At 37.4% G+C, this 21,567-nt stretch overlaps 1 protein-coding gene across 1 annotated transcript; it reads right to left on the bottom strand.

The window, feature by feature from the left end:
• Positions 1-518: 518 nt before the first annotated feature.
• On the bottom strand, positions 519-21,259 carry LOC139161065 (cytochrome P450 2C23-like). The gene is made up of 9 exons (XM_070739722.1): positions 21,083-21,259; positions 16,900-17,062; positions 13,667-13,813; positions 12,069-12,229; positions 10,935-11,111; positions 7,782-7,917; positions 5,789-5,976; positions 1,701-1,842; positions 519-706 (listed from the first exon to the last, which is right to left on the bottom strand). The coding sequence occupies exons 1-9, from the start codon at positions 21,257-21,259 to the stop codon at positions 519-521; spliced, it is 1,479 nt and encodes a 492-aa protein (XP_070595823.1).
• Positions 21,260-21,567: the final 308 nt, after the last annotated feature.

Below are 21,567 nucleotides of genomic sequence, written 5' to 3'. Positions count from 1 at the left end.
AGTGGTAGCAACTGCATGTTCCCCTTTAGGGCATCTTTTGAAAGATGGGCAGCCTTTTCCCAGGAGCTTAAGGTATTGCACAACCTGGCCAACTGGAGGGGAGGGATGCCCTTGGGACTCACCTATCCCAACAACCGAAAGGTGCAGGATGGTGACCCAGGAACCAGGTGAAGGCATGGCCCTTCACCTGGTTCACCAAGGAGCTACGCCCAAAGTTGCCCAAGAAGTTTATTTGTGAATTACTTCCACCCCAAATTTCAGTGACCTCTGCAGGACCTAGTTTAGTTGATAATTATTTAAAGTTCATTTAACTTTAATAAAGTGAAACATTTTAACCTAGTCTGGTGTCCATGTTCTCATTTCGTGTCTGGCGCAAAAGGTTGACATAAAAATTAGTGACTTTTAAAAACTTAAATCTTAACAGTTTTTAATGCATTTTAGTTTTTCACCTGGTTTCACATAGTTTAAAATTGAGGTTAAAAATATTTTTAGAGACAACCATTTCTTTTTGTTCCTAATTAAATTTTACGTTTGATTGCACATAGGTAGCGATGCCTCCCATTCTTTTTAAGGTCTGTGAACAAAGTCACCAAGTTTATTTCTTCAGGGTCTATTGTCAGTTCAAAAGTGAAATGCTGGAGCAGAATAACAAAGAACAGGAACAGTTCCATATCAGCCAATCCCTCTCCTGGACATGCTCTCTTCCCTGTTAAAAGAACAAAGAAGACAATTTATTAATTGTCAATTAGTTAATTAATTAGTCTTTTGTAGAAATGAAAAGCTATAAAAAATCAAATAAAGACATGCACATATACACAATGTCTTTATGGAACCCAGAAAGGAGAAATGAGGTGGTCATGTTGTTTCATGAAATTGTTTTGAAGGACACCCACTGAAACCACTTTGCTGGCTCGACATGAAAAAGATTTAAGAAACTATTGTTGAAAGAAATAAGAAAGTCTTAAGAAAATTATTTATGAAGTTTAATTTAGGGAGTGCAAAACCTACTTTGTTGTTTTAATAGCTTTTTAAAGCAAAAACTCCTAAGATTGTTGTATGTCAATAAATAATGCAAGTAAATGGAGAAAAGGGAGAAAAACTCTAGCAGTAACAGCTTTTATTTTTCTGTTCCAAAACTTCACAGAAATAGTGATTATAATCATGAAATGAAAAAATATCTGCTACTTGGGGGAAAGGTTACCACTATTTACAATGGAGAAATTGTTGGTTAAGATGATAGAAATTTGCGCAGTTGCTAAATTAACTTCTTTAGAGTGAAAAAAATAGTAATTACCATTATTGCTTTCTATTTTATGAAGCAGAAAAAATTACTTCTGATTTCAGTGAGTAGGGAAAAAATGGATAACAGAAAATGTGAAGTATTCTTGTAATCTTAGAGAAAGATAATTTTATAATCGTATCTGTATTTGTTGCAAAGATGCAAAGAAAATTAAAAGCCACCATTTCTTTTTATGCTTATTTAGATATTCTTTTCTTTGTAGTTTGTGCTAGTTTTTATGTTCCTATCATAATCCATATTTCTCTCCTTGATCTATGACTACTAGTGGCTTTTCCAGGGGAAAAAGGGCAGGCAGGAAGAAGAGCATCCATCATATAGGTGATATAACAAGTTAGCAGTTGTAATTTTGGATAAACCTGGAGACCCCAGACCACTTAATCAGCCATAACCCCTCTGTTACCTGCAGAGAAAGGCAAGTAGGCATCATTCTTTTGGAATTCACCCTTCTCATCCAAGAAATGGCCTGGGTCAAACTTCTCTGGATCTTCCCAGCAGAGAGGATCAAAATGCACCGAAAACCACAATGGAAGAACATATGTGCCCTTTAAGGAAACAAGAAAGCATAGATAGCAGAAGTGGATTTTTCCCATAAAGAAACAGGCTGTTAAATCTTTCAAAAATGAGACTCCTTGGAAAGTACAGTATGAAAAAGTACCAATGATGCAATTTACAAGATTGCACCCTATCCGGGATTTGACCACTGTGTATTCAAATGTTTAAAGAACTTGCAGAAAATTATGTTACTCAGGTTGGCTTTAAAATTATCTATTCAACATCTTACTCTTTGTCTCCAACAGAAAATAATTATTTTAGAAGTTATGTTAATATTGTGCTGCCTTGGCACATCAGCATCATTTTTATTTAAGGCTTTGACACAGTGGTTCTCAACCTTTCTAATACCACAACCTCTTAATATATTTCCTCATGATGTCGGTGACCCCCAACCATAAGTCTCCCAACAGAGCTTTAAGCTGATTGGCAGGAAGGTCAGAGGGACAACCCCACCGTAAACGTCAGATTGGTTAGATAGTAAAAATATGTTCCAAGGTACCAGAATAGAAGCTTTGGTTCCTAACACCATTATCAACTTACTAATGTCATCAGTGCTTCAAAGTGAAGAAATTAAGTTGGTTTGCTGTCTACAGTCTTATTTATTTTATTTTTTACTTATTTATTTTGTCCAATACACAATGAGGATATATATATATATAAAATTCCAGCTAAAAACATTTAACACACACACACACACATATATATATATATATATATATATATATATATATATATATATATATATATATATATATACACACACACACACACACACACACACACACACACACACACACACACAACAGCACGAAGCTACAATAGAGGAGATACCCATAGTAAAAAATATCTAAGAAAGAATATAAAAGAAGATATAGGAATAGAACATATCAATGAAAGAATAGAAGAAGAGATATAGGAATAGAAGAAAGGTATAGGAGAGCAATAGGACAGGGGACAGAAGGCACTCTAGTGCACTTATACACGCCCCTTACTGACCTCTTAGGAATCTGTATAGGTCAACCGTGGATAAGGGTAAAGTGTTGGGGGTTAGGGGATGATACTACGGAGTCCGGTAATGAGTTCCACGCTTCGACAACTCAGTTACTGAAGTCATATTTTTTACAGTCAAGTTTGGAGCAGTTAATATTAAGTTTAAATCTGTTGTGTGTTCTTGTGTTGTTGTGGTTGAAACTGAAGCAGTTGCCGACAGGCAGGACGTTGCAGCATATGATCTTGTGGGCAATACTTAGATCTTGTTTAAGGCGTCTTAGTTCTAAGCTTTCTAGGCCCAGGATTGAAAGTCTAGTCTCGTAGGGTATTCTATTTCAAGTGGAGGAGTGAAGGGCTCTTCTGGTGAAGTATCTTTGGACATTTTCAAGGGTGTTAATGTCTGAGATGCGATATGGGTTCCAAACAGATGAGCTGTATTCAAGGATGGGTCTGGCAAAAGTTTTGTAAGCTCTGGTAAGTAGTGCGAGATTGCAGAGCAGAAGCTATGTAGGGTTAGGTTTACAACTCTTGGAGCCTTCTTGGCTATGTTGTTGCAGTGGGTTTTGGCACTTAAATCTTGTTTTATTAGTATACCAAGGTCTTTAACCGAGTGAGGATTATTTGTGACAATTTGATTATTCAGTTTGTATTTGGAGTTCAGATTCTTTTTCCCAATGTGTAGGACAGAGCATTTGCTAGTTGAGATTTGGAGTTGCCACGTGTTAGACCATTCAGAAACAGAGTTCAGGTCTTTTTGGAGAGTAGTTGTGTTATTTGTGGTGTTAAAGAGTTTTACATCGTCGGTGAAGAGAGCACAGTTGCTTGTGATGTAATCGCAAAGGTCATTGATGTAGAGAATGAAGAGCGCTGATCCCAGTACACTACCTTGGGGAACACCGCTTTTAACTGGGACGGGGGTGGATATGGACCTTCTGTGGATCTGGGGAGACATTTTTCCCTTGACCATTATTTAAGTGTTGTTTAAAGGGTGTGTGATGGGAAGAATGTGCAAAGGGCTGTTGCCTCTTGCCTTGGCCTTTGATTGTTCCTTTGAATGATTTATTGATTAGGTTTAGTGCTATATATCTGCTGATGGTTAATTTCTCAAACAAACTTCTAGGAATTTTGTTGCATTCTGACTCTTGATTCACTTGATCTAAGAAGTTATACTTCCCATTTAAATAAATGTTAGCATGCCATAGTCATAAACCATTGGGAAAGTGAAACTTGTTTTTAAAGTGTATACTGTATGCATACTGTTGGGAGAAATGTCCATCTGGTTCAGTTCCAGGTAGGGAGAAAGATGCTGAAAACATGGATGCTGACTGGAAAGATGGTTTAATGGAGTAGAACCATCAAGCACATGACCCTGGTACAGCTGACTACATGAAGTGGAGAGTGTGGGTTATTAATACCTTTTTCTTGAGCTTCCTGTTCCTGTGCAAGAAATGTATTTTATTGGCTGTAATCAGACTCCCATGGGGCCATGTGAGGTCACGTCTGTCTGAATAAAGTTTGGTTGAAGCTTGGAGGCTGATGATGTAATGAAGAGGCTTGTGTTCTGAAAGGGTCTTGGTCATTTCCTATGATAGTTTAATGGCTTTGTCCTGATATGGATCTTGAGTGAGGGCTAATCCTAAAGCTGAAGGTCTTTTGTTTTGTAGATAAGATGGCCCAGTCTTTCTAGGGCTATTAACAAAGGTTAATAAAGGAGCTGCTTTCCATGTTTCTCCTTTGCTCATCCAAGGAAGTTTAATATTCTTCCTTCTTAACATTTCCTAAAATATTTCATTATTCTAGGATGGGATAGGATAACTTTCTAAAACACTAAACAGTTTTTATTAGAAACTAAACCAGTGCTCCAGGGAAGCCTATTTAGAGAGGACGTTCCCCATTCAATCTTCCATTATGTCTGTTTCTCAGAGACAAAAACATAGTCAAGCCACTGCAAAAGTTGGTGATAAATTAATGGCTTGCCACACTATCTATACAAGACCTGATATTTGTGTGAGCTTGGGATGGGGAATTCCAGGAGGGAGCAGATGCAACTACAAAGCATTCTTTCGATTGCATTCCATCGGGGCATAAGTAAAGAAATGAAGCTGGCACAATCTGAATGGGCAACAAGACAAGTTGTGGGTGAGGGATAGCAAAGGATGTGAACTTTCAACTGAGTGAAACCTCAGATCCAGGTTTCCCTGTGTAGGTGCCAGCATGGCTCCGCAAATAAATTTGAACTTTGAAGAATACTTTGACTCGGAGAATGATTTAGTTTGGATGCTATCTGGAATCTTGACAACCTTTATCTTTGTAAAGATTTTCAGAAATGAATTGCTGCCAAATATTTCTTAGTGTGAGAAGAAGACTGGTCCAGGGTCACTCAGTTGGCTTTGTGCCTAAATTGGGACTAGACCTCCCAGTCTCCTAATTCCTAATCTAGTGCTTCAGCCACTAGATAAACTCATTCCAATTCTGACTCTAAACCACTAAAATTACTGTTTTCTGATCAATAAAAGACAAATTCAGTTTTCCCACATACCACTATTAAGGTAGAATTATAGAATCCAAAGGTGACAGGCTAAATTCATCAATCCATTTTTACTGTTCATTCTATTGGCATTTTGGGGGAAGATTTCAAGAATTTTCTTAAGAATAAAAATTATAAAAAGACAACTAAACATCCTCAGATCTTTGGTGCAAGCAAAAAAGAATGGACTTTTATCATTAAGAATCTTAATGGAATTCAGTGAACCTATCTCTGCCAAGTTGGAAATGTCTAGGATGAAGGATGATATTTGCAAATAAATAGAACATACTGTAAAGTGGCCTAGAGTTCAAATGATGTTCACAAAATATAAGCAAAAATTATTGCAGAAATGTGATTGTATTGCACTTACAGGTAAGGATCTATATGCAAAGGGGATCCCAGACTTTGATTTATCATACCTGAGGGATAAAGTGTCCTCTGAAATTTACATCCTGAGTTGTCATATGTGGGAAGTTCTCAATACCTCCTTGTAGATAACGTAAGATCTCATGAACAAGTGCTTTGGTATAGGCCATCTCCATCCTGTCCTCCATGGTGGGGGCACGGTTTGCTCCCACAACTTCCTCAATTTCCCGCTGGGCTTTTGCTATAATGAACCATACTTTGTTAAAGCAAACAATATTATTTTTAAAACTATTCCAAAGTGCAGTTATGTTTAAATATGGAACATCAAGGATGCACTTTACTTTCTTACATCCAATTTCACAGCTCTGTGGGATCATTCCCATAGCGTGTTGCCTTACTGGGAAAAATAGATCAACATAAACACACTATTTCACCTTGTGTCCTTAAGATAGGGAACAAAGGCTATCCATTTAGCTTCTTTGCCTGACACTGTAAGGGCAGTGACTAGCAATTTTCCATGGCTTTCTCCAAAAGACAACCTATACAGTATGCTGCTCTTATCATATAAACCTGTAGGAGAATAAAGACTATATTTTGAAGTTTTATGTGTACCACTTTCAATGGTACACTACCCTTACATGAAGAGGCAAGCTGAGAATTCAGAGCTTTCCCCAAAAAACCAAGGACTGATTAGTTGTGAAGTACCATTTTTAAATTGTATTTTCAAAGACTGCCGTATTTGAAATATGGGAAGCATGCTCAAACATTGTTAAAATTATTCCATCTACATTTAATTTCAGCACAGTCTGGTGAGTTAAGAAAATATTGATACATCCTTGTGATCCACAAATTATCCCAGTAATTTTAGTCAAAATATTTCACATGCCTGATATAATAGAATAACAGAGAAGGAAGGGACCATGGGGGTCTTCTAGTCCAACCCCTTCTCAAGCAGGAAATACTAACATATTTTTCAGAGTATAAGACAGAGGAGTATAAGATACATCTATATTTTAGAGGAGGAAAACAAAGAAAAATGTATTCTGATCAAAATGGTGTAGTAATATATTATTTAGTAAAATATCAGTGTAGCAGAATATCTTTTACAACCATGTACACTTTTTACAAACTTCAAAGTTGACAGCTTTAAGACTTGTGCATTTCAACTCCTCCAGTCATGCTAGCTCAGGAATGGGAGTTGAAGTCCACAAGTCTTAAACTTGCCAAGTTTGAAGGCTTTTGCACCCTAAGCCCCAGCTCAGAGCTCTTCAAGCTTGACAGGTTTAAGACTAGTGGACTTCAACTCCCAAAATTCCTCCTCCAGTCATACTAGATTAGAAGGAAAAAACATCCCCTTTTCTGAAAAAAAAAAGGCCATTTTTTGCCCGTTCTTTCACAAAAATTGGGGCATTTGGCCTTCCCCCAGTCCCTAGAAGCTCTCTGCAGGTTTCCAACACTCTCTGTCTACTCCATTTTTGTGAAGGGGATGTGGGGTGGGGCTTTGGGAGGGCAAAAATAAAGGGGATGTGCATCACATAAAGGGGATGTGGGGTGGGGCTTTGGGAGGGCAAAAATTGCTGTATTCAGTGCATAAGATGCACTGACATTTCCACCCTCTTTTAGAGGGGGAAAATATGCATCTTAAACTCTGAAAAATACAGTATATCATTTTAGACAAAGAACTGTCTGATCTCTTCTAAAAAAAACCCTGCAATATTGGAGCAACCACGTCTGGAGGCAAGCCATTCCATTGATTAATCATCTGAAAATCTCTGAAAATCTGTCTATCATGGCAGGCTGATTCTTGCTGTACATTCTTTTAAGCAGGATCTACATATGTGTGCAAATCACTAAAGGGACATGTTTAGCAGAACGTTTGTGTTAGATTCGTATTGTTTGAAGTCTTTTTAAAAGATGTCTTAGCATTTGGATTGTCACTCCAAATATTTGGAAACATCATGGAAAAAGTGGCAGGAAATTGTCCCCTTTTATTTCCAGGGTATCTAAGAATCCAAATCACTCCATATTCCAAATCACTCCATATACCTTGGATATGTGGGAACTTAGCCAAAATGATAAGGCCAAATGAGATCGTACTGCCTGTGCTTTCTGTACCAGCAAAGAAGAGCTGAAACCCAGACATGATCAAATCTTCGCTACAGATCAAGGAAGAATCTTGTTCCTGTAAAATAAGATGGAATTCAAATAAAGAAGCAGAAATGTATAACATGTAACCTTATCATCATGCCATTAAGTTATCCATCTGCTTCTTCTCACTTTATCTTTCTGCTAGAATCTTCTCCCCCCCTCTAAATAGTACATTTCCCTAATCCCAAATTTAAAAAATATTTCAGCCCATCTAACACTTAGCCAATTAATACTTATCTACATTTCTTAATGAATTAATTAATAATCTCCCCAACAATTCTAACTTCAATTCCATTTATGCATTAATCCAAATCAGTATCACCTACTACATATCTTATTATAATTAATATTTCTAACTTTATTAAAACAGATCAGCAATTCCCAAATTCATATACTGTATCTAAATGGAAAAAATAATTAAAGTTTAAAAAGAGCAAACAAAACAAGACTCCAAGCTTAATCAACCCTTCTCAAACTCCAATTTCTTTAATCTGAGCAGAAGTTTGATACTGAATATTTATCATATGGAGGCTCGATTTAAGCAATTGTTTTGAAATAATATACAAAATCCCAATTATTAAAAAATATAATGATATTGTAATGAACATGAAGATGACAGGTTTGATTACATACCTAAAGATATTTTTAGAGGGTTTTGGTTATGATAAAAGAAGGAATTAAAAAAATATTTGTCAGAAGGTTAGAAAAGGAGATCATATGACCCCTGGACACTGCAACTATCATAAATATGAATTAGTTGCTAAGCATCTGAACTTTGATCATATGAGGATTGTGAAAAACAGTCATAAATTACTTTTTTCTGTGCTGTTGTAACTTTGAACAGTCACTAAATGAACTGTTATAAGTCATATTGTAAAAGGGGCAAGTTTATATAAAGTGTGCTGGAAGAAGGGGGAGATAGAGAGGGAAAGGGGAAGAGAACCATAGAGAAATACAGAGAGGGGGAAAGAGATACAGAAAGAGGGGGAAGATAGAGAGGGAGAGAGAAAGACACAGAGATAGAGAAGGAGAGAGAGAAATAGATAGATGGGGAGAGAGAGAAAAGGGTTTTGTGGTTCCCAGTTCTCTGTCCTAACGACCAGCTTGGTAGGCGTGGCTGGGCGATGGGTCATGTGACTGGGTGGAAGTGAGTGATGTCGAGTTGCCACGCCCACCCAGATTTTGTGGCTCCCAGTGTTTTTTTTCTGTTGGAAACGGGTCCAAATGGCTCTTTGAATATTTAAGTTTGCCTTCCCCTGTGCTAGACCAATTTATGGGGTCAGCAGGGAATAATCCAAAATAAACTCCTGCATATTCTCTATGCTAATTTGAAAGCCCAATTCAATTTAACAGGTGTTTTGCTCAAGTGGATCCATGTTTAAATGAAAGAGAAACAATTGGGATCCAAATGAGTTGGTTTGGTCCAGTGATTAAAGCAGCCAAGTTAGCTAAATCCTATCTTAAACATGGAAGCCAGCTGAGTGATCTCATTTTCTCAAGCCAAACCCATTTCACAGTGTTGTTGTTGTTGTTGTTGCTGTTGTTGTTGAGAAAATAAGAAGAGGAAGGCATGTTGCATATGTTCAATGCAGAGGTGAAATTCAGTACATTCTGACAGGTTCTGGAAAACCGGTAGTGGAAATTTTGGCTGGTCCTAGAATGTGGAGGGAATGGTGATTTTGCAGTATCCTTTCCTTGCCACGCCCAATAAGCCACAGCCACAGAACCAGAGGGAAAAATATTGAGTTTCACCCCTGGTTAAGTGCCTTGAGTTATGAGTCTCAACTATTGCAATGCAATTTACATGGGGCTACCCTTGAAGAGTGTTCAGAGACTACAATTGTTCCAAAACACAGCCATGCACACTGTTGTGGGTGTACTTAGGTACACCCATATCACATCAACACTCCACGAGCTGCATTGGCTCCCAATTAGTCTCTAGACACAATTCAAGGTGTTGGTTATCACCTTTAAAGCCCACACATGGCTTAGGACCAGATTATGTACAAGATGGCATTCTGCCATATACCTCCCAGCAGCCAATTAGGGCTCACAGAGTTGGTATTCTTAGGGTTCCTTTGGCCAAATAATGTCAGCTGGCAGGACTATGGGGGAGAACCTTCTCTGTGGCAGCTCCAGCTCTATGGAACCTGGCACACTGTTGCACTCTCAAGTGGTATCATGTAACTTAATACATAAGTAACAACCACACAATTTCTCAGTTTTGGGACTACAACCTCCTTGCCAGAAGGAGAACACAGGTGGTTTTCTAGGGTCCATCTTACAAGAACCGGGACATTTTTTATCCTCTTCTTTTTTAAGAGTAGAAAAATGAATAGGAGTCCTCTTCTCCTATTTTTACATTTTAATCAGGCTACCATACAAAAGTTCAAAGATCATACATACTGACATTTAGTGGGTAGGATTGAAAAAGGAGACGCAACCCATGGTTCTGCTCCTAGCCTCATCCTACTTGTACACACACACACACACACACACACACACACACACACACACACACACACATTCAACCAAAACTTTCCATTCTGTCACCATGCAGGTCCTGAAATGTTTTCCAAATATTGCCACTGAATTATAGCTTAAATGCAGCGAATTGAATAGTTCATTGTTTAATTTATTGTTAGGGAATTCAATCATACTCTTTGTTCTTGTTCAATCATTTTAGAGAGTGCCTCAAAAGCCAATTCTCCTCAAGACTCTCAGCCTTAGTAACATTCCTATGCTCTGCATCTTTACCTACTACCCAGCTGGCTTTACTAACTCCTAACAGGATGCAGATGTGGTCTACGGTGCCTCCTTCAGTGCTGAAAGGGAAACAATGGGGCACACTACAGTTTCTTAAGGAATGAGTTCATTTATTTACCATGGTCACTATTCCTAATAGGCTGCATATTTTATTGTAATATTTATGGTAAAGTTTGGTAAAACAAATTGTTCATCCCCGTGGGCATCACATGAAAACAGAACACAACTGCACAACTGAAACCTTTTTCCTTTTGGACTTGTGTGCAACATATCCTTGTAATGTACCTTTTCTAATTTAAGGAGGAAGCAATCAATAAAGTCTCTAGGATTCTCTGGATCCAAGGTCTTCTTGTGAGCATCCACTTTATTCCTAATGAAGTCACAGACCTTGTTACAGTCAGAGAAGACTTTTTTATGAGGCCCAGGAAGGAATTTCATGATATTTGGCAAAGCGCTGTAGATCTGAAACATAGTGATAGTAACAGTTAGTCATTGCTAGTTCATTTCTTGAGCTCTATCTCAGGAACTGCACAGAAAAAATATTTCCCTATTAAGGCGTCCTTTTATTTCTAGCCTTAAAAAAAACAATATGCAAGACCATATACAGATATATTCGCTTTATTCAGCAGTGCCTCCTTTCCAAAGAAATATAAAATATACTACTAAAATTGGCTCCCTCAACATTTAACTTTGCAAAAGTGTTCCTCATAGGGAAATGTGTTTTGAACCAAGATATCTCAGGCAGACTAATTTGCAGAATGCATCCAAACTCTAGGATGACATAAACATTGTCATAAACATTTCCTGTGCTGAAGTTTGACATTGTCTTACAGTTCAGTGTGGACATTTTTTAAAGGCAGATACATCTCTGGGGATCTCCCTGAATTTTTAAGAGGTTTTCAAGTAAAGGAAGAGAAATATTTGAACAATTATTTTTCAATGCCTGTTTGAAATAGACATTTGTTGCGCTTAGAACCCTTAGCTTAAAAGCAGGGCTGAAACTTTGTGCATCTTTGATAACTCTGGAAATAATCACTGCTAGCTAAATAGCAATTTAGCTGCCCTGAGTCTCAGGAGAAGGGCGGCATAGAAATCGAGTGAGTAAGTAAGTAAGTAAGTAAGTAAGTAAGTAAGTAAGTAAGTAAGTAAGTAAGTAAGTAAGTAAGTAAGTAAGTAAGTAAATAAGTAAATAAGTAAATAAGTAAATAAGTAAATAAGTAAATAATATACCCAACTAATCAGGAGCAAGAGAAACAATCACATGAACAAGAGGTGAAATGTATCTCACAAATATACCTTTTATAAGCCCACTTTAAAATTCCTCCCATTTTTGTAGGTTGAAGCTTCTTGCTAATTGAAGCTTCTTGCTCTTAAACAAAGTGAAAACCCTGCTTGTAGAAGCACATACAGTTGACGTACCATTCCAGGAATGCTCAGGAAGAAATTATTAAATGTCTTAAAGATTTCCAATAGTTCAGTGAAGTTTTTATCTTCATAAGAGAATCGATTTCCAAAAATCACATAGCACAAAACATTAGAAACAGAAGCTGTGATGGTTGGGACTATGTCAAAGGACTGACCTAAAACAACAAAAAGGAAATAGAAAAAGAGATTGTGTGAAGACTGTACCTTTAAAGAACTTTTGCTGGTTGGCCATAAGAGGCACCATCACCGTTCCCTTTGGGGGGAATTACTTGTTAGAGATATATTTGCCGTGAGCTGTATTCTTGCTGTGTGCAGGTTTGTAAACTATTAGTAGTATTATATTGTTGATTCTGTATATTTGTGAATAATAATATTGTTGTATATATATATTGATACTAAGTCTGAGTCATTGTCTGGCTAACCCACATTTCCTACACCACAACAACTCTGCTTAATGTGTGTTGAAGGTTTCGTACCCAGACATACTAACAGCTCATTTCAGTTTCTAAGCAGAAGAGCCAGCGCTCTCCAAAGATGCCTCCGTGATCATGTGGTCAGCAATGTCAGTGGTGGGATTCAATTTTTTTACTACCGGTTCCATGGAAGTGGCTTGGTGGGTGTGGCTTGGTGATCATACAAATGGTTAGTGGTTGTGTGACTGGGTGGGTGTGGCCAAGTCATTTTCACTTCTTTGCCCTAATGACCTACAAAAAGAAGATATACCAAAAGGTAGTTTACTATTTCGTGCATTTAATACTTAAATAATAATGAAAGAAATATGCAAACAACAATATGCTCATAGGCAGCTAAGGTGGAAGCTATGTGTGTGTGTGGGGGGGAGAGCTAGCTAGTCCTCAAGCACTGTGTGGATGGAGCCATGGTGGCAAAGCAAGATAGGCACACTGGAGGCTGGGGATTAGGGGGAGGGTCAGTAAGAACAGCAAATGCCACTTATGCAGCGAGAAAGGTGAAACTGGATCACCTTATTAGTGGCTGCAGCAAAATCTCACAGACTGATCCCTACAACATCATGATCAAGTTGCTAAAATTATACATTGGAAGCTTTGCAAGAGGTTTCAGTTTGAATTCAGCAAAAATTACTGGGAACACCAAATTAACAAAGTTCTTGAAAATTGACCTTCTCCTGAGTCTTACATCCTGCAACAATAACCTAACCCCATAAAATATCGACAAGAGGACACAGATTGTTGAGGGCAATATGCTTAGATAGCACCATGAATAAAGTCCTTGGGAAGGACTTGATAGACAAAAATGCCAAATCCAGTCTAAATATGTGACTGAGTATGCAACAAACACTTAATAATACTAGAATTGTACAACCAGTAGAAGAGGGACAATAAATGGTAACTAAGACTAAAGTCACACTTTATGGGTTAATATGGGTTAAGATAACATAAGAACAATGTATTGCTTCAACAAAGGCCAAGTATTATTGATAAGTAAACAAATAATATCCTTAAAGTATTGTTGTTGAGAGGCAAATATAGGCAGAGGCATTATGTACCCTGCCTTGAGTTGAAGATGTGAAGGAAGGATATACATAAATAATATCTCCGTCAATGTGAGATCACCTTCAAAGGTTGATATCTTCCCCACCAAACAGTGAGCCTCTTCCAATATCCGGTCAGCCATCGACTTCTTTCCCATTCCAAAGTTCCGTAGCGTGGTGAGAGTAAAGCGACGCATAATCTTCCATCTTTCATGCTCACTAATAAGCCCTGGAAAGATAGAAATTGCAGTAACAGATGACATTGCAGCATTTTTTAAAAGAATAAAAAGCAAGCTTCCCAGTAGTCATTCCCAAAACAGCTGAGTGGAGAAGGTATCCCCTGTCTAGATGTATCCAATTCTAGGGGATTATTCATGTCTTTGTTTCTCACTCAAAGGAGCCAACATTGTCTGAAATGAATTCTGTGGTCATGTGGCTAGCATGACTATATGTGGAGGAACATGGGATACTGTTACCTTCCCACTGAAGTGGTACCAGAGGTGGGTTCCTCACAGTTTGGACTGGTTCTATAGAACTTGTAGAAATGTGGCAGCTTGGGTCACTGGAACCGGCAGCAACCCATTTTTCTTGGTGGCGACATAGGTGCCGCCATCTTGTTTTTTGCTTCGGTGCATGCACATGTACCCACATGGTGCATTCCTGAGCAAACCAGCAGTAAAGCAATCCAGAACCCACCCCTGAGTGGTACCCATTCTCATATCATATCATATCTATCCTCCTTATTCAGATAATATCTTACGTAAAGTTACAAATGCATTTGAAAAAGATAGAAAAGCTTTCATTTTTCATTTGTATTAGGGATGGCTATTTGTTTAGTTATGTCTTTTCTTTCTTTCTTTTTCTTCTGTATTGTCTTTGGTGTGCTCATCTTTTTCCTGACGTTGATTTCTGCTAAATTGAGAACATGAATGGAAATATTTCAGTGAGATGAGACTTGTTAATAGAATACCCTATGAGACTAGACTTTCAATCCTGGGCCTAGAAAGTTTAGAACTAAGATGCCTTAAACAAGATCTAAGTATCAAGATCATATGCTGCAACGTCCTGCCTGTCGGCGACTACTTCAGCTTCAACCACAACAACACAAGAGCACACAACAGATTTAAACTTAATATTAACCGCTCCAAACTTGACTGTAAAAAATATGACTTCCGTAACCGAGTTGTCGAAGCGTGGAACTCATTACCGGACTCCATAGTGTCATCCCCAAACCCCCAACACTTTACCCTTAGATTATCTATGGTTGACCTATCCAGATTCCTAAGAGGTCAGTAAGGGGCGAGTACAAGTGCACTAGAGTGCCTTCCGTCCCCTGTCCTATTGCTCTCCTGTATCTCCTATACCTTTCTTCTATTCCTATATCTCTTCTTCTATTCTTTCATTGATATGTTCTATTACTATACCTTCTTTTCTATTATTTCTTAGATATATTTTAATATAAGTATCTCCTCTATAACCTTCATCATGTATTTTACTATGTGTATATAGATATATACCCACTAAAACCCCCATTGTATATTGGACTAACTAACTAAACAAATAAACAAATAAACAAATAAACAAATAAACAAATAAACAAATAAACAAATAAACAAATAAACAAATAAACAAATAAACAAATAAACAAATAAACAAATAAACAAATAAACAAATAAACAAATAAACAAATAAACAAATAAACAAATAAACAAATAAACAAATAAACAAATAAACAAATAAACAAATAAACAAATAAACAAATAAACAAATAAACAAATAAACAAATAAACAAATAAACAAATAAACAAATAAACAAATAAACAAATAAACAAATAAACAAATAAACAAATAAACAAATAAACAAATAAACAAATAAACAAATAAACAAATAAACAAATAAACAAATAAACAAATAAACAAATAAACAAATAAACAAATAAACAAATAAACAAATAAACAAATAAACAAATAAACAAATAAACAAATAAACAAATAAACAAATAAACAAATAAACAAATAAACAAATAAACAAATAAACAAATAAACAAATAAACAAATAAACAAATAAACAAATAAACAAATAAACAAATAAAATGGAATAGCTATTATATGGAAATATGAAGGATTAAGTGATTTAAAACAACATAATGAATATAACAATATAATAGTGAACAATGTAGTAAAGAATTTTGAATCTTGAAAGTAATGATTTGATTGTTATGATTATGATGATACTAAATTAAAAAGGAGGTCTTTTTTTCTTTATTCAGGATAGAAATAGATAAATAATTGGAGGAAGTGATAAATGAAAAGGAATAAGAAACCACAAGTATATGGGAAAGTAAAGAGGACAAATATCAAAGTTGGAAATAGAAGTGGGGTTTAATTAGATGGAAAATCTGGATGACAAAATTAGTTGTTTAGGGGAGGAAGAGGAATTTGGTGTTATATACCTAAAACAAAAAGCCTTATTTGTTTCTTGGAGTCATAACTAATAAATTAGAAAATTAGTGATTGGTATTGTTTTCAAAGTGGATTTTTAGCAACTGTCTGCTAATATAAGTATTTATTATTTTAACCAACAGGTTGGGATACCCAGGAAAGGCATTAGAGGCATGAAAAGGAAGTAGAAAGGAAGGGAGAAAAGGAGTGAGCGGGAGAGAGAGAGAGAGAGAGAGAGAAAGAAAGAAAGAAAGAAAGAAAGAAAGAAAGAAAGAAAGAAAGAAAGTGGTTCAGGAGGAGTGAAGGGAAAATAGGAGGAGGAAAGAGAGAAAGAGGAAGGGGGTGCAAGAAAGGGTAATTAAAGGGGCAGACTGGTGTTAACAAAAAATTCTCTAAAATAAAATATGGGTATAGGAATAATGGGTAAAATATATAATTATGAACTCTGTATGGTGTATGTAATATTGGAAGGTGTATACATCTTGAATCTGTAGAAGGTGGAGAAAAATAAAAAAAAACATTTTGGAAAAAAGTTTGACACCCTTGTCAATTTTAATGAACAACATCACTTACTAATAGTAAGTTACTATACGTATTGTGCAATCTCCAGCTTGGAAGATGGTACTGCAAATGAAAAAAAATAATGGTCTGATTTCTCCATCTGCATTACTGGTAAAATCTGAAAAGGACTCCTATTTGCATCACCTACTCCAAACTATGTTTCCTATCTTTAAAAAAAAAATGTATGCAGGAAATTATAGACCTGACACCAAGATCTGGGATGATTCTGGTACTTTTATCTTTCCTCTAAGATGACCAAGTGGAACTGGAAACTACATTTCAAATGAAAATGAAAATAATCTGTGCACTCACCATAGCCCTTGGTTACTTCATCAAAGAGAACTATAGGTGGTCGTCCACCAAATTCTTCATTATGAGTTATCAAAGCATCTCTCACTGCTTCACATCCACATACCACAACCATCGGCTTTGGTCCTAACCAGACAGTAAAAACTGGACCATACTTCTTAAGGAGCTGAGAACAAAATCCATCAAAGGCATGAAATCAATAGAATTTGAGATCTCATTCTTGGATTCAATTAATGTCCCACAAAATCTCTTAGTAACTTTTAAAAAGTGATTGGCAATGCAAGAATTAAACAGACTTCTTCCCAAAATAACACAAACAATTTGAAAATACTATGTTAAATGTAAGTGCTTGATAAATACTTCAGATCAGCTTTTCCCAGCCTGATGCCTTTCCACTTGAATTTTAATTTACTAGTATCAAAAGCTTTGATGGGTGAAAATAATGGCAGCTGATCCAAAATACATGGTTGGTTCAAACAATGTTGCAGAATAGATTTGCTATACTGTAATTAGATTCATGTTAAAACTAATTTCACTTTCACATTATAACTTCAATATAACTTCATTCATTAAATAAGTCCCTAGGGCAGTGATGTCGAACTTTTTTTTCCTTGGGTGCCGAAAAAGCATGCATGCGTGCATTAAATAAGTCCCTAGGGCAGTGATGTCGAACTTTTAAATAAGTCCCTAGGGCAGTGATGTCGAACTTTTTTTTCCTTGGGTACCGAAAAAGCATGCATGCGTGCATTAAATAAGTCCCTAGGGCAGTGATGTCGAACTTTTTTTTCCTTGGGTGCCGAAAAAGCATGCATGCGTGCTATCATGCAAGTGCGAGTACCCGTATCCATAATTCATAGACTGGGGAGGGTGAAAATAGCTTCCCCCATCCCCCGGAGGCCCTCTGGAGGCTAGAAACGACTAGTTTCCCAACTTTTGGTGGGTCCATTAGACTTGTGTTTTGCTCTCCCTAGGTTCCAAAAGTTTCCCTGGAGCCAAGGGAGGGTAAAAACGCCCTCCCACATCCCCTGGAGGCTCTCTGGAAGCCAAAAATGCCCTCCCAGAGCCTCTGTGCAAGCCAAAAGTCAGCTGGCCAGCACAAACATGCACCTTTGAGTTGAGCTAGGGCAACGGCTCGCATACCAGTACATATGCCATAGGTTCACCATCACTGCCTTAGGGAGTTGGGTGGCATAAAAATCAAATGAATGAATCAATCAATCAATGTCACAACTATGGGATTTTTACACCAGGCCACAAAATGCACTGCTTAATCGTGGCAGGATACCTTTTTATTTTTACAAATAATTCAAGGTTCCAGACATATCAATCACACCTGCCCTCTATTTACCAAACAACAGACATCCTGTGATGGGCTGAGTTAGGCTGAAAGACAGTGAGTGTCCAATTCCCAATGATAAATGGGAAAGATGGGAAAAACTTAAAAGAAGAAGCATGAAAAAGAATTGGAACTAAATAAAGAAAAGGGAGCTTCAATTATCCTTGCCAAAGTGGTCTCTCTCTCTCTCTCCCTCCCTCCCTCCCCCCTGTGTGTGTGTGTGTCTGTCTGTCTGTCTTTGAGCTACCAACAAGGTGAGCAAGGTAAGTCATTCAGATTGGGAGGTTGAGTGGGTGGAAATCTCATTCCAGAGAGCAGGGAAAGAGGCATATTTCAGGGCATTAATAAATGCTGTTGAAAGTAACCAGAACAGCTAACCTTGGATTAGTTGAATGATACCTAGAAGCAAACCAGAAACCAGTACAGTTTGTGAAGTAAAGGCATTACATGGATATATGAATGCATGCCCATCATAATCACTGCATTCTAGACCAGCGGTGGATTGCTCTCAGTTCAGCCTGTTCTCCAAACCAGTAACAGGGGTGGCAGGAGGCTCTGCCCCCCTGCCCAGGATGTTTCTGAGCATACAGAATATAATTAAATAGTCTGAGGACTTATAAGGTTATTTTCAACAAAATAAGACCCCAGAATTTTGATCATAAATCATTCAATTTGTAAATGGATTCACCATGTTAGTGGACTTGATTTTACAACCATTTTCACAATAGTTTTTAAGTGTGTTATTGTGGTCATTAAATAAGTCACATGGTTGTAAGTCTGAATCCAGATGATCCAAACTGGCAATAAAATGTTACAAAATGCAACTATTAACCCCAGGACACTGCAGTCACAAATGTGAGCTAGTGGCAGACATAATTTTGAGGATGGGTCACTTTTTCAAGTTAGTTGTAACTTGAAACAGACTTTAAACATGGTACCCTGCTGTGGTTAGTTCTGACCCAGCTCCTGCCCCAAGGACTGTGGATGTGGGGGAGACATCCACATGCCGCAGGCCTGTTTTGCTCCCGGTGGAATCTGCTGATGAAGGCTCCTCTGACCAAGAAGACATGAGTGACAGGGAGGAGGAAAGTGTGGCAGACAGCTCAGAAGGAGATCAATTATCTCTCTCCTCCTTGGATTCAGAAAAAGAGTTAATGATACAGCCACGCATGTGGAGAGTGATGCATAGGCAGCAACAACTGAGAGATTATTATCAAAGAAAATGAGGCCACCTGTGGTTGGGGGGGGGCTGTGGTAATTAGTGAGGCTGCTATAAAGAGCAGCGTGTGGGTTTGGCCATTGTGGAGGATTATCTGATCATTGTGTTTCATGCCTGCCTTGCTGACTTCGACCTTGGTGTGTTGCTTTTTCCTGCTTTGAAACTAAAGTAGAGCAAAGTGTGTTTCACTTTGTGAAAGAAGAAGGACTGTTAATTGCCTCGCAGCTGCAAGCTAACTATCTCAGAACTGATAAGGGACTTGTACCAATTACCAGTTTGTTTGGAGATTAGTGCTCTTTGCTATACAAAAAGAGGGCTTAGTTTTAAGTGAATTTTCATTGTAAAGAACATTGTTTTGAATTTTCGAATGTGTGTGTGTCTGAAATTTGTACCTGTGAATTTTTGGGAGGATTCTACCAGAGAGCCCGACAGAACAGTACCCCATGCTTGCTTTAATTTTGACTTATGACACAATTGTGACCAAAATTTCTGCTGCAAAGCAGGGCAATTATTAAATAGGTCCCTGCTGATTTTATGACCTTTTTTGCCGTAGTTCTTAAGCAAATCACTATAGTTGTTGAGTAAATCTTGTGATAATTATCTGGCTTCCCCTACTGACTTTGTTGATTTGAAACCAGCTGTGAAGATCTTGAGTGAGAATCACTTCAGAATGCTGCAGCCCTCATAAATGAATGCCAGTCACCAGTTGCACAGATTTTGATCATTTGTAACCATGAGGATGCTGTGACAGTCATAAGTGTGAGGACTGGTTGTAATCACGTTTTTGAGTTTTGTTGTAACAATCACAAAGTGAATAATTGTAAGTCAAACACTACTTGTGTATGACTCATTATTGCTCTAACTATGTGAGAGTCTGAAATGATTGAGAAATATAAACATTTAGAAAATGAATACATACATAAGAATACTTCCTAAATGGAGCATTCAAAGAAACAAGGAAGAGCATGTTACATTATCCACATTTTATTGACCATATAACTTGATTAAGCTATGTCAAGGTTCAAGCATCTCATGAAGCCAGAATTATGTTTTTAATCCATGCTATCTGTATTTACCCAAAGATACATATAAGCCACCTATAGACAAAAGACACAATTGTTTATGGCACAAAGTATGAATCCAATTTTGTATTTGTAGACTACTAATTGTAGTTGCTATAAATTGACTACAAATATTATATTGATTTTGTCCTGTACAACATTCTTTTTTTTAATTATACCACTTTGTCCCCAAGAAAATATATTTGTGGTTAAACCTGTAATCAAAACAACAACAACAACAATAACAAGCCACACAGAAGTGGGATTGGAAGCAGTAGTGGGTTCTAAAACCCTTTTATCCTTGTGCCTGCACTTGCGCACGCACCAATACTTTTGTGCTAGGGCAGAAGCATTCCCGTCAGGTGGGCAGCGCATTCCAACACTGGCACTACTGCTTCTTAGAACTGGGCCGAATCAGGAGCAACCCACTGCTGGTTGGAAGCATTTTTAGCAGTGCTGAAATACCTGCTTTGAATTATACGCTCAAATATATGGGAGATTGCTAATCTCCCAAAGAATTCTTGAATCTCACATGCACTAAGAAAGGAGTTGTATCAAAGAATGTCGTACCTTTGGGTAGTTTTTATACAGAGGCAGAACATCTTTTTGCAGTAGATTCCCCAGAAAAAACCAGGGGCTGGGGCCAGGAGGGAGCCTGCCTCTTGATTGGTGAGACCAGAAGGCCCAGAATGTGAGCAGAAAGAGAATGAACAGTATTATTGTCCCAGGGATCATTTCCATCTGCATATTTATTCTTCTTGCCTTGATGGAATGAAAGAGATGAGATCTTGGGCTTGGAAATCAGTCTGGGATAGACAGAAAATGATAGAGACAGTCAATTTGATTGGTTCTCTAGTGTTCTCCCTTCCACTCTCCAAGTTATCTTTGTACTTTTGTAAGCTATCAATTATTCAAAAACATGTATTATTATTTTAAGTTTTAAACTAAATCCCATAAACAAACTTGGAGAAACTGAAGGAATATTCTACTGGCGTGGTTTTTTCCCCTATTTATGACTCTGTAATCCCTTTATTGGGAGTAGAATCAAGACAAAT

Source organism: Erythrolamprus reginae, chromosome 2 (assembly GCF_031021105.1).
Source record: "Erythrolamprus reginae isolate rEryReg1 chromosome 2, rEryReg1.hap1, whole genome shotgun sequence".
Classification (NCBI taxonomy): domain Eukaryota; kingdom Metazoa; phylum Chordata; class Lepidosauria; order Squamata; family Dipsadidae; genus Erythrolamprus; species Erythrolamprus reginae.
This window is presented reverse-complemented; position numbering and strand designations above follow the sequence as displayed.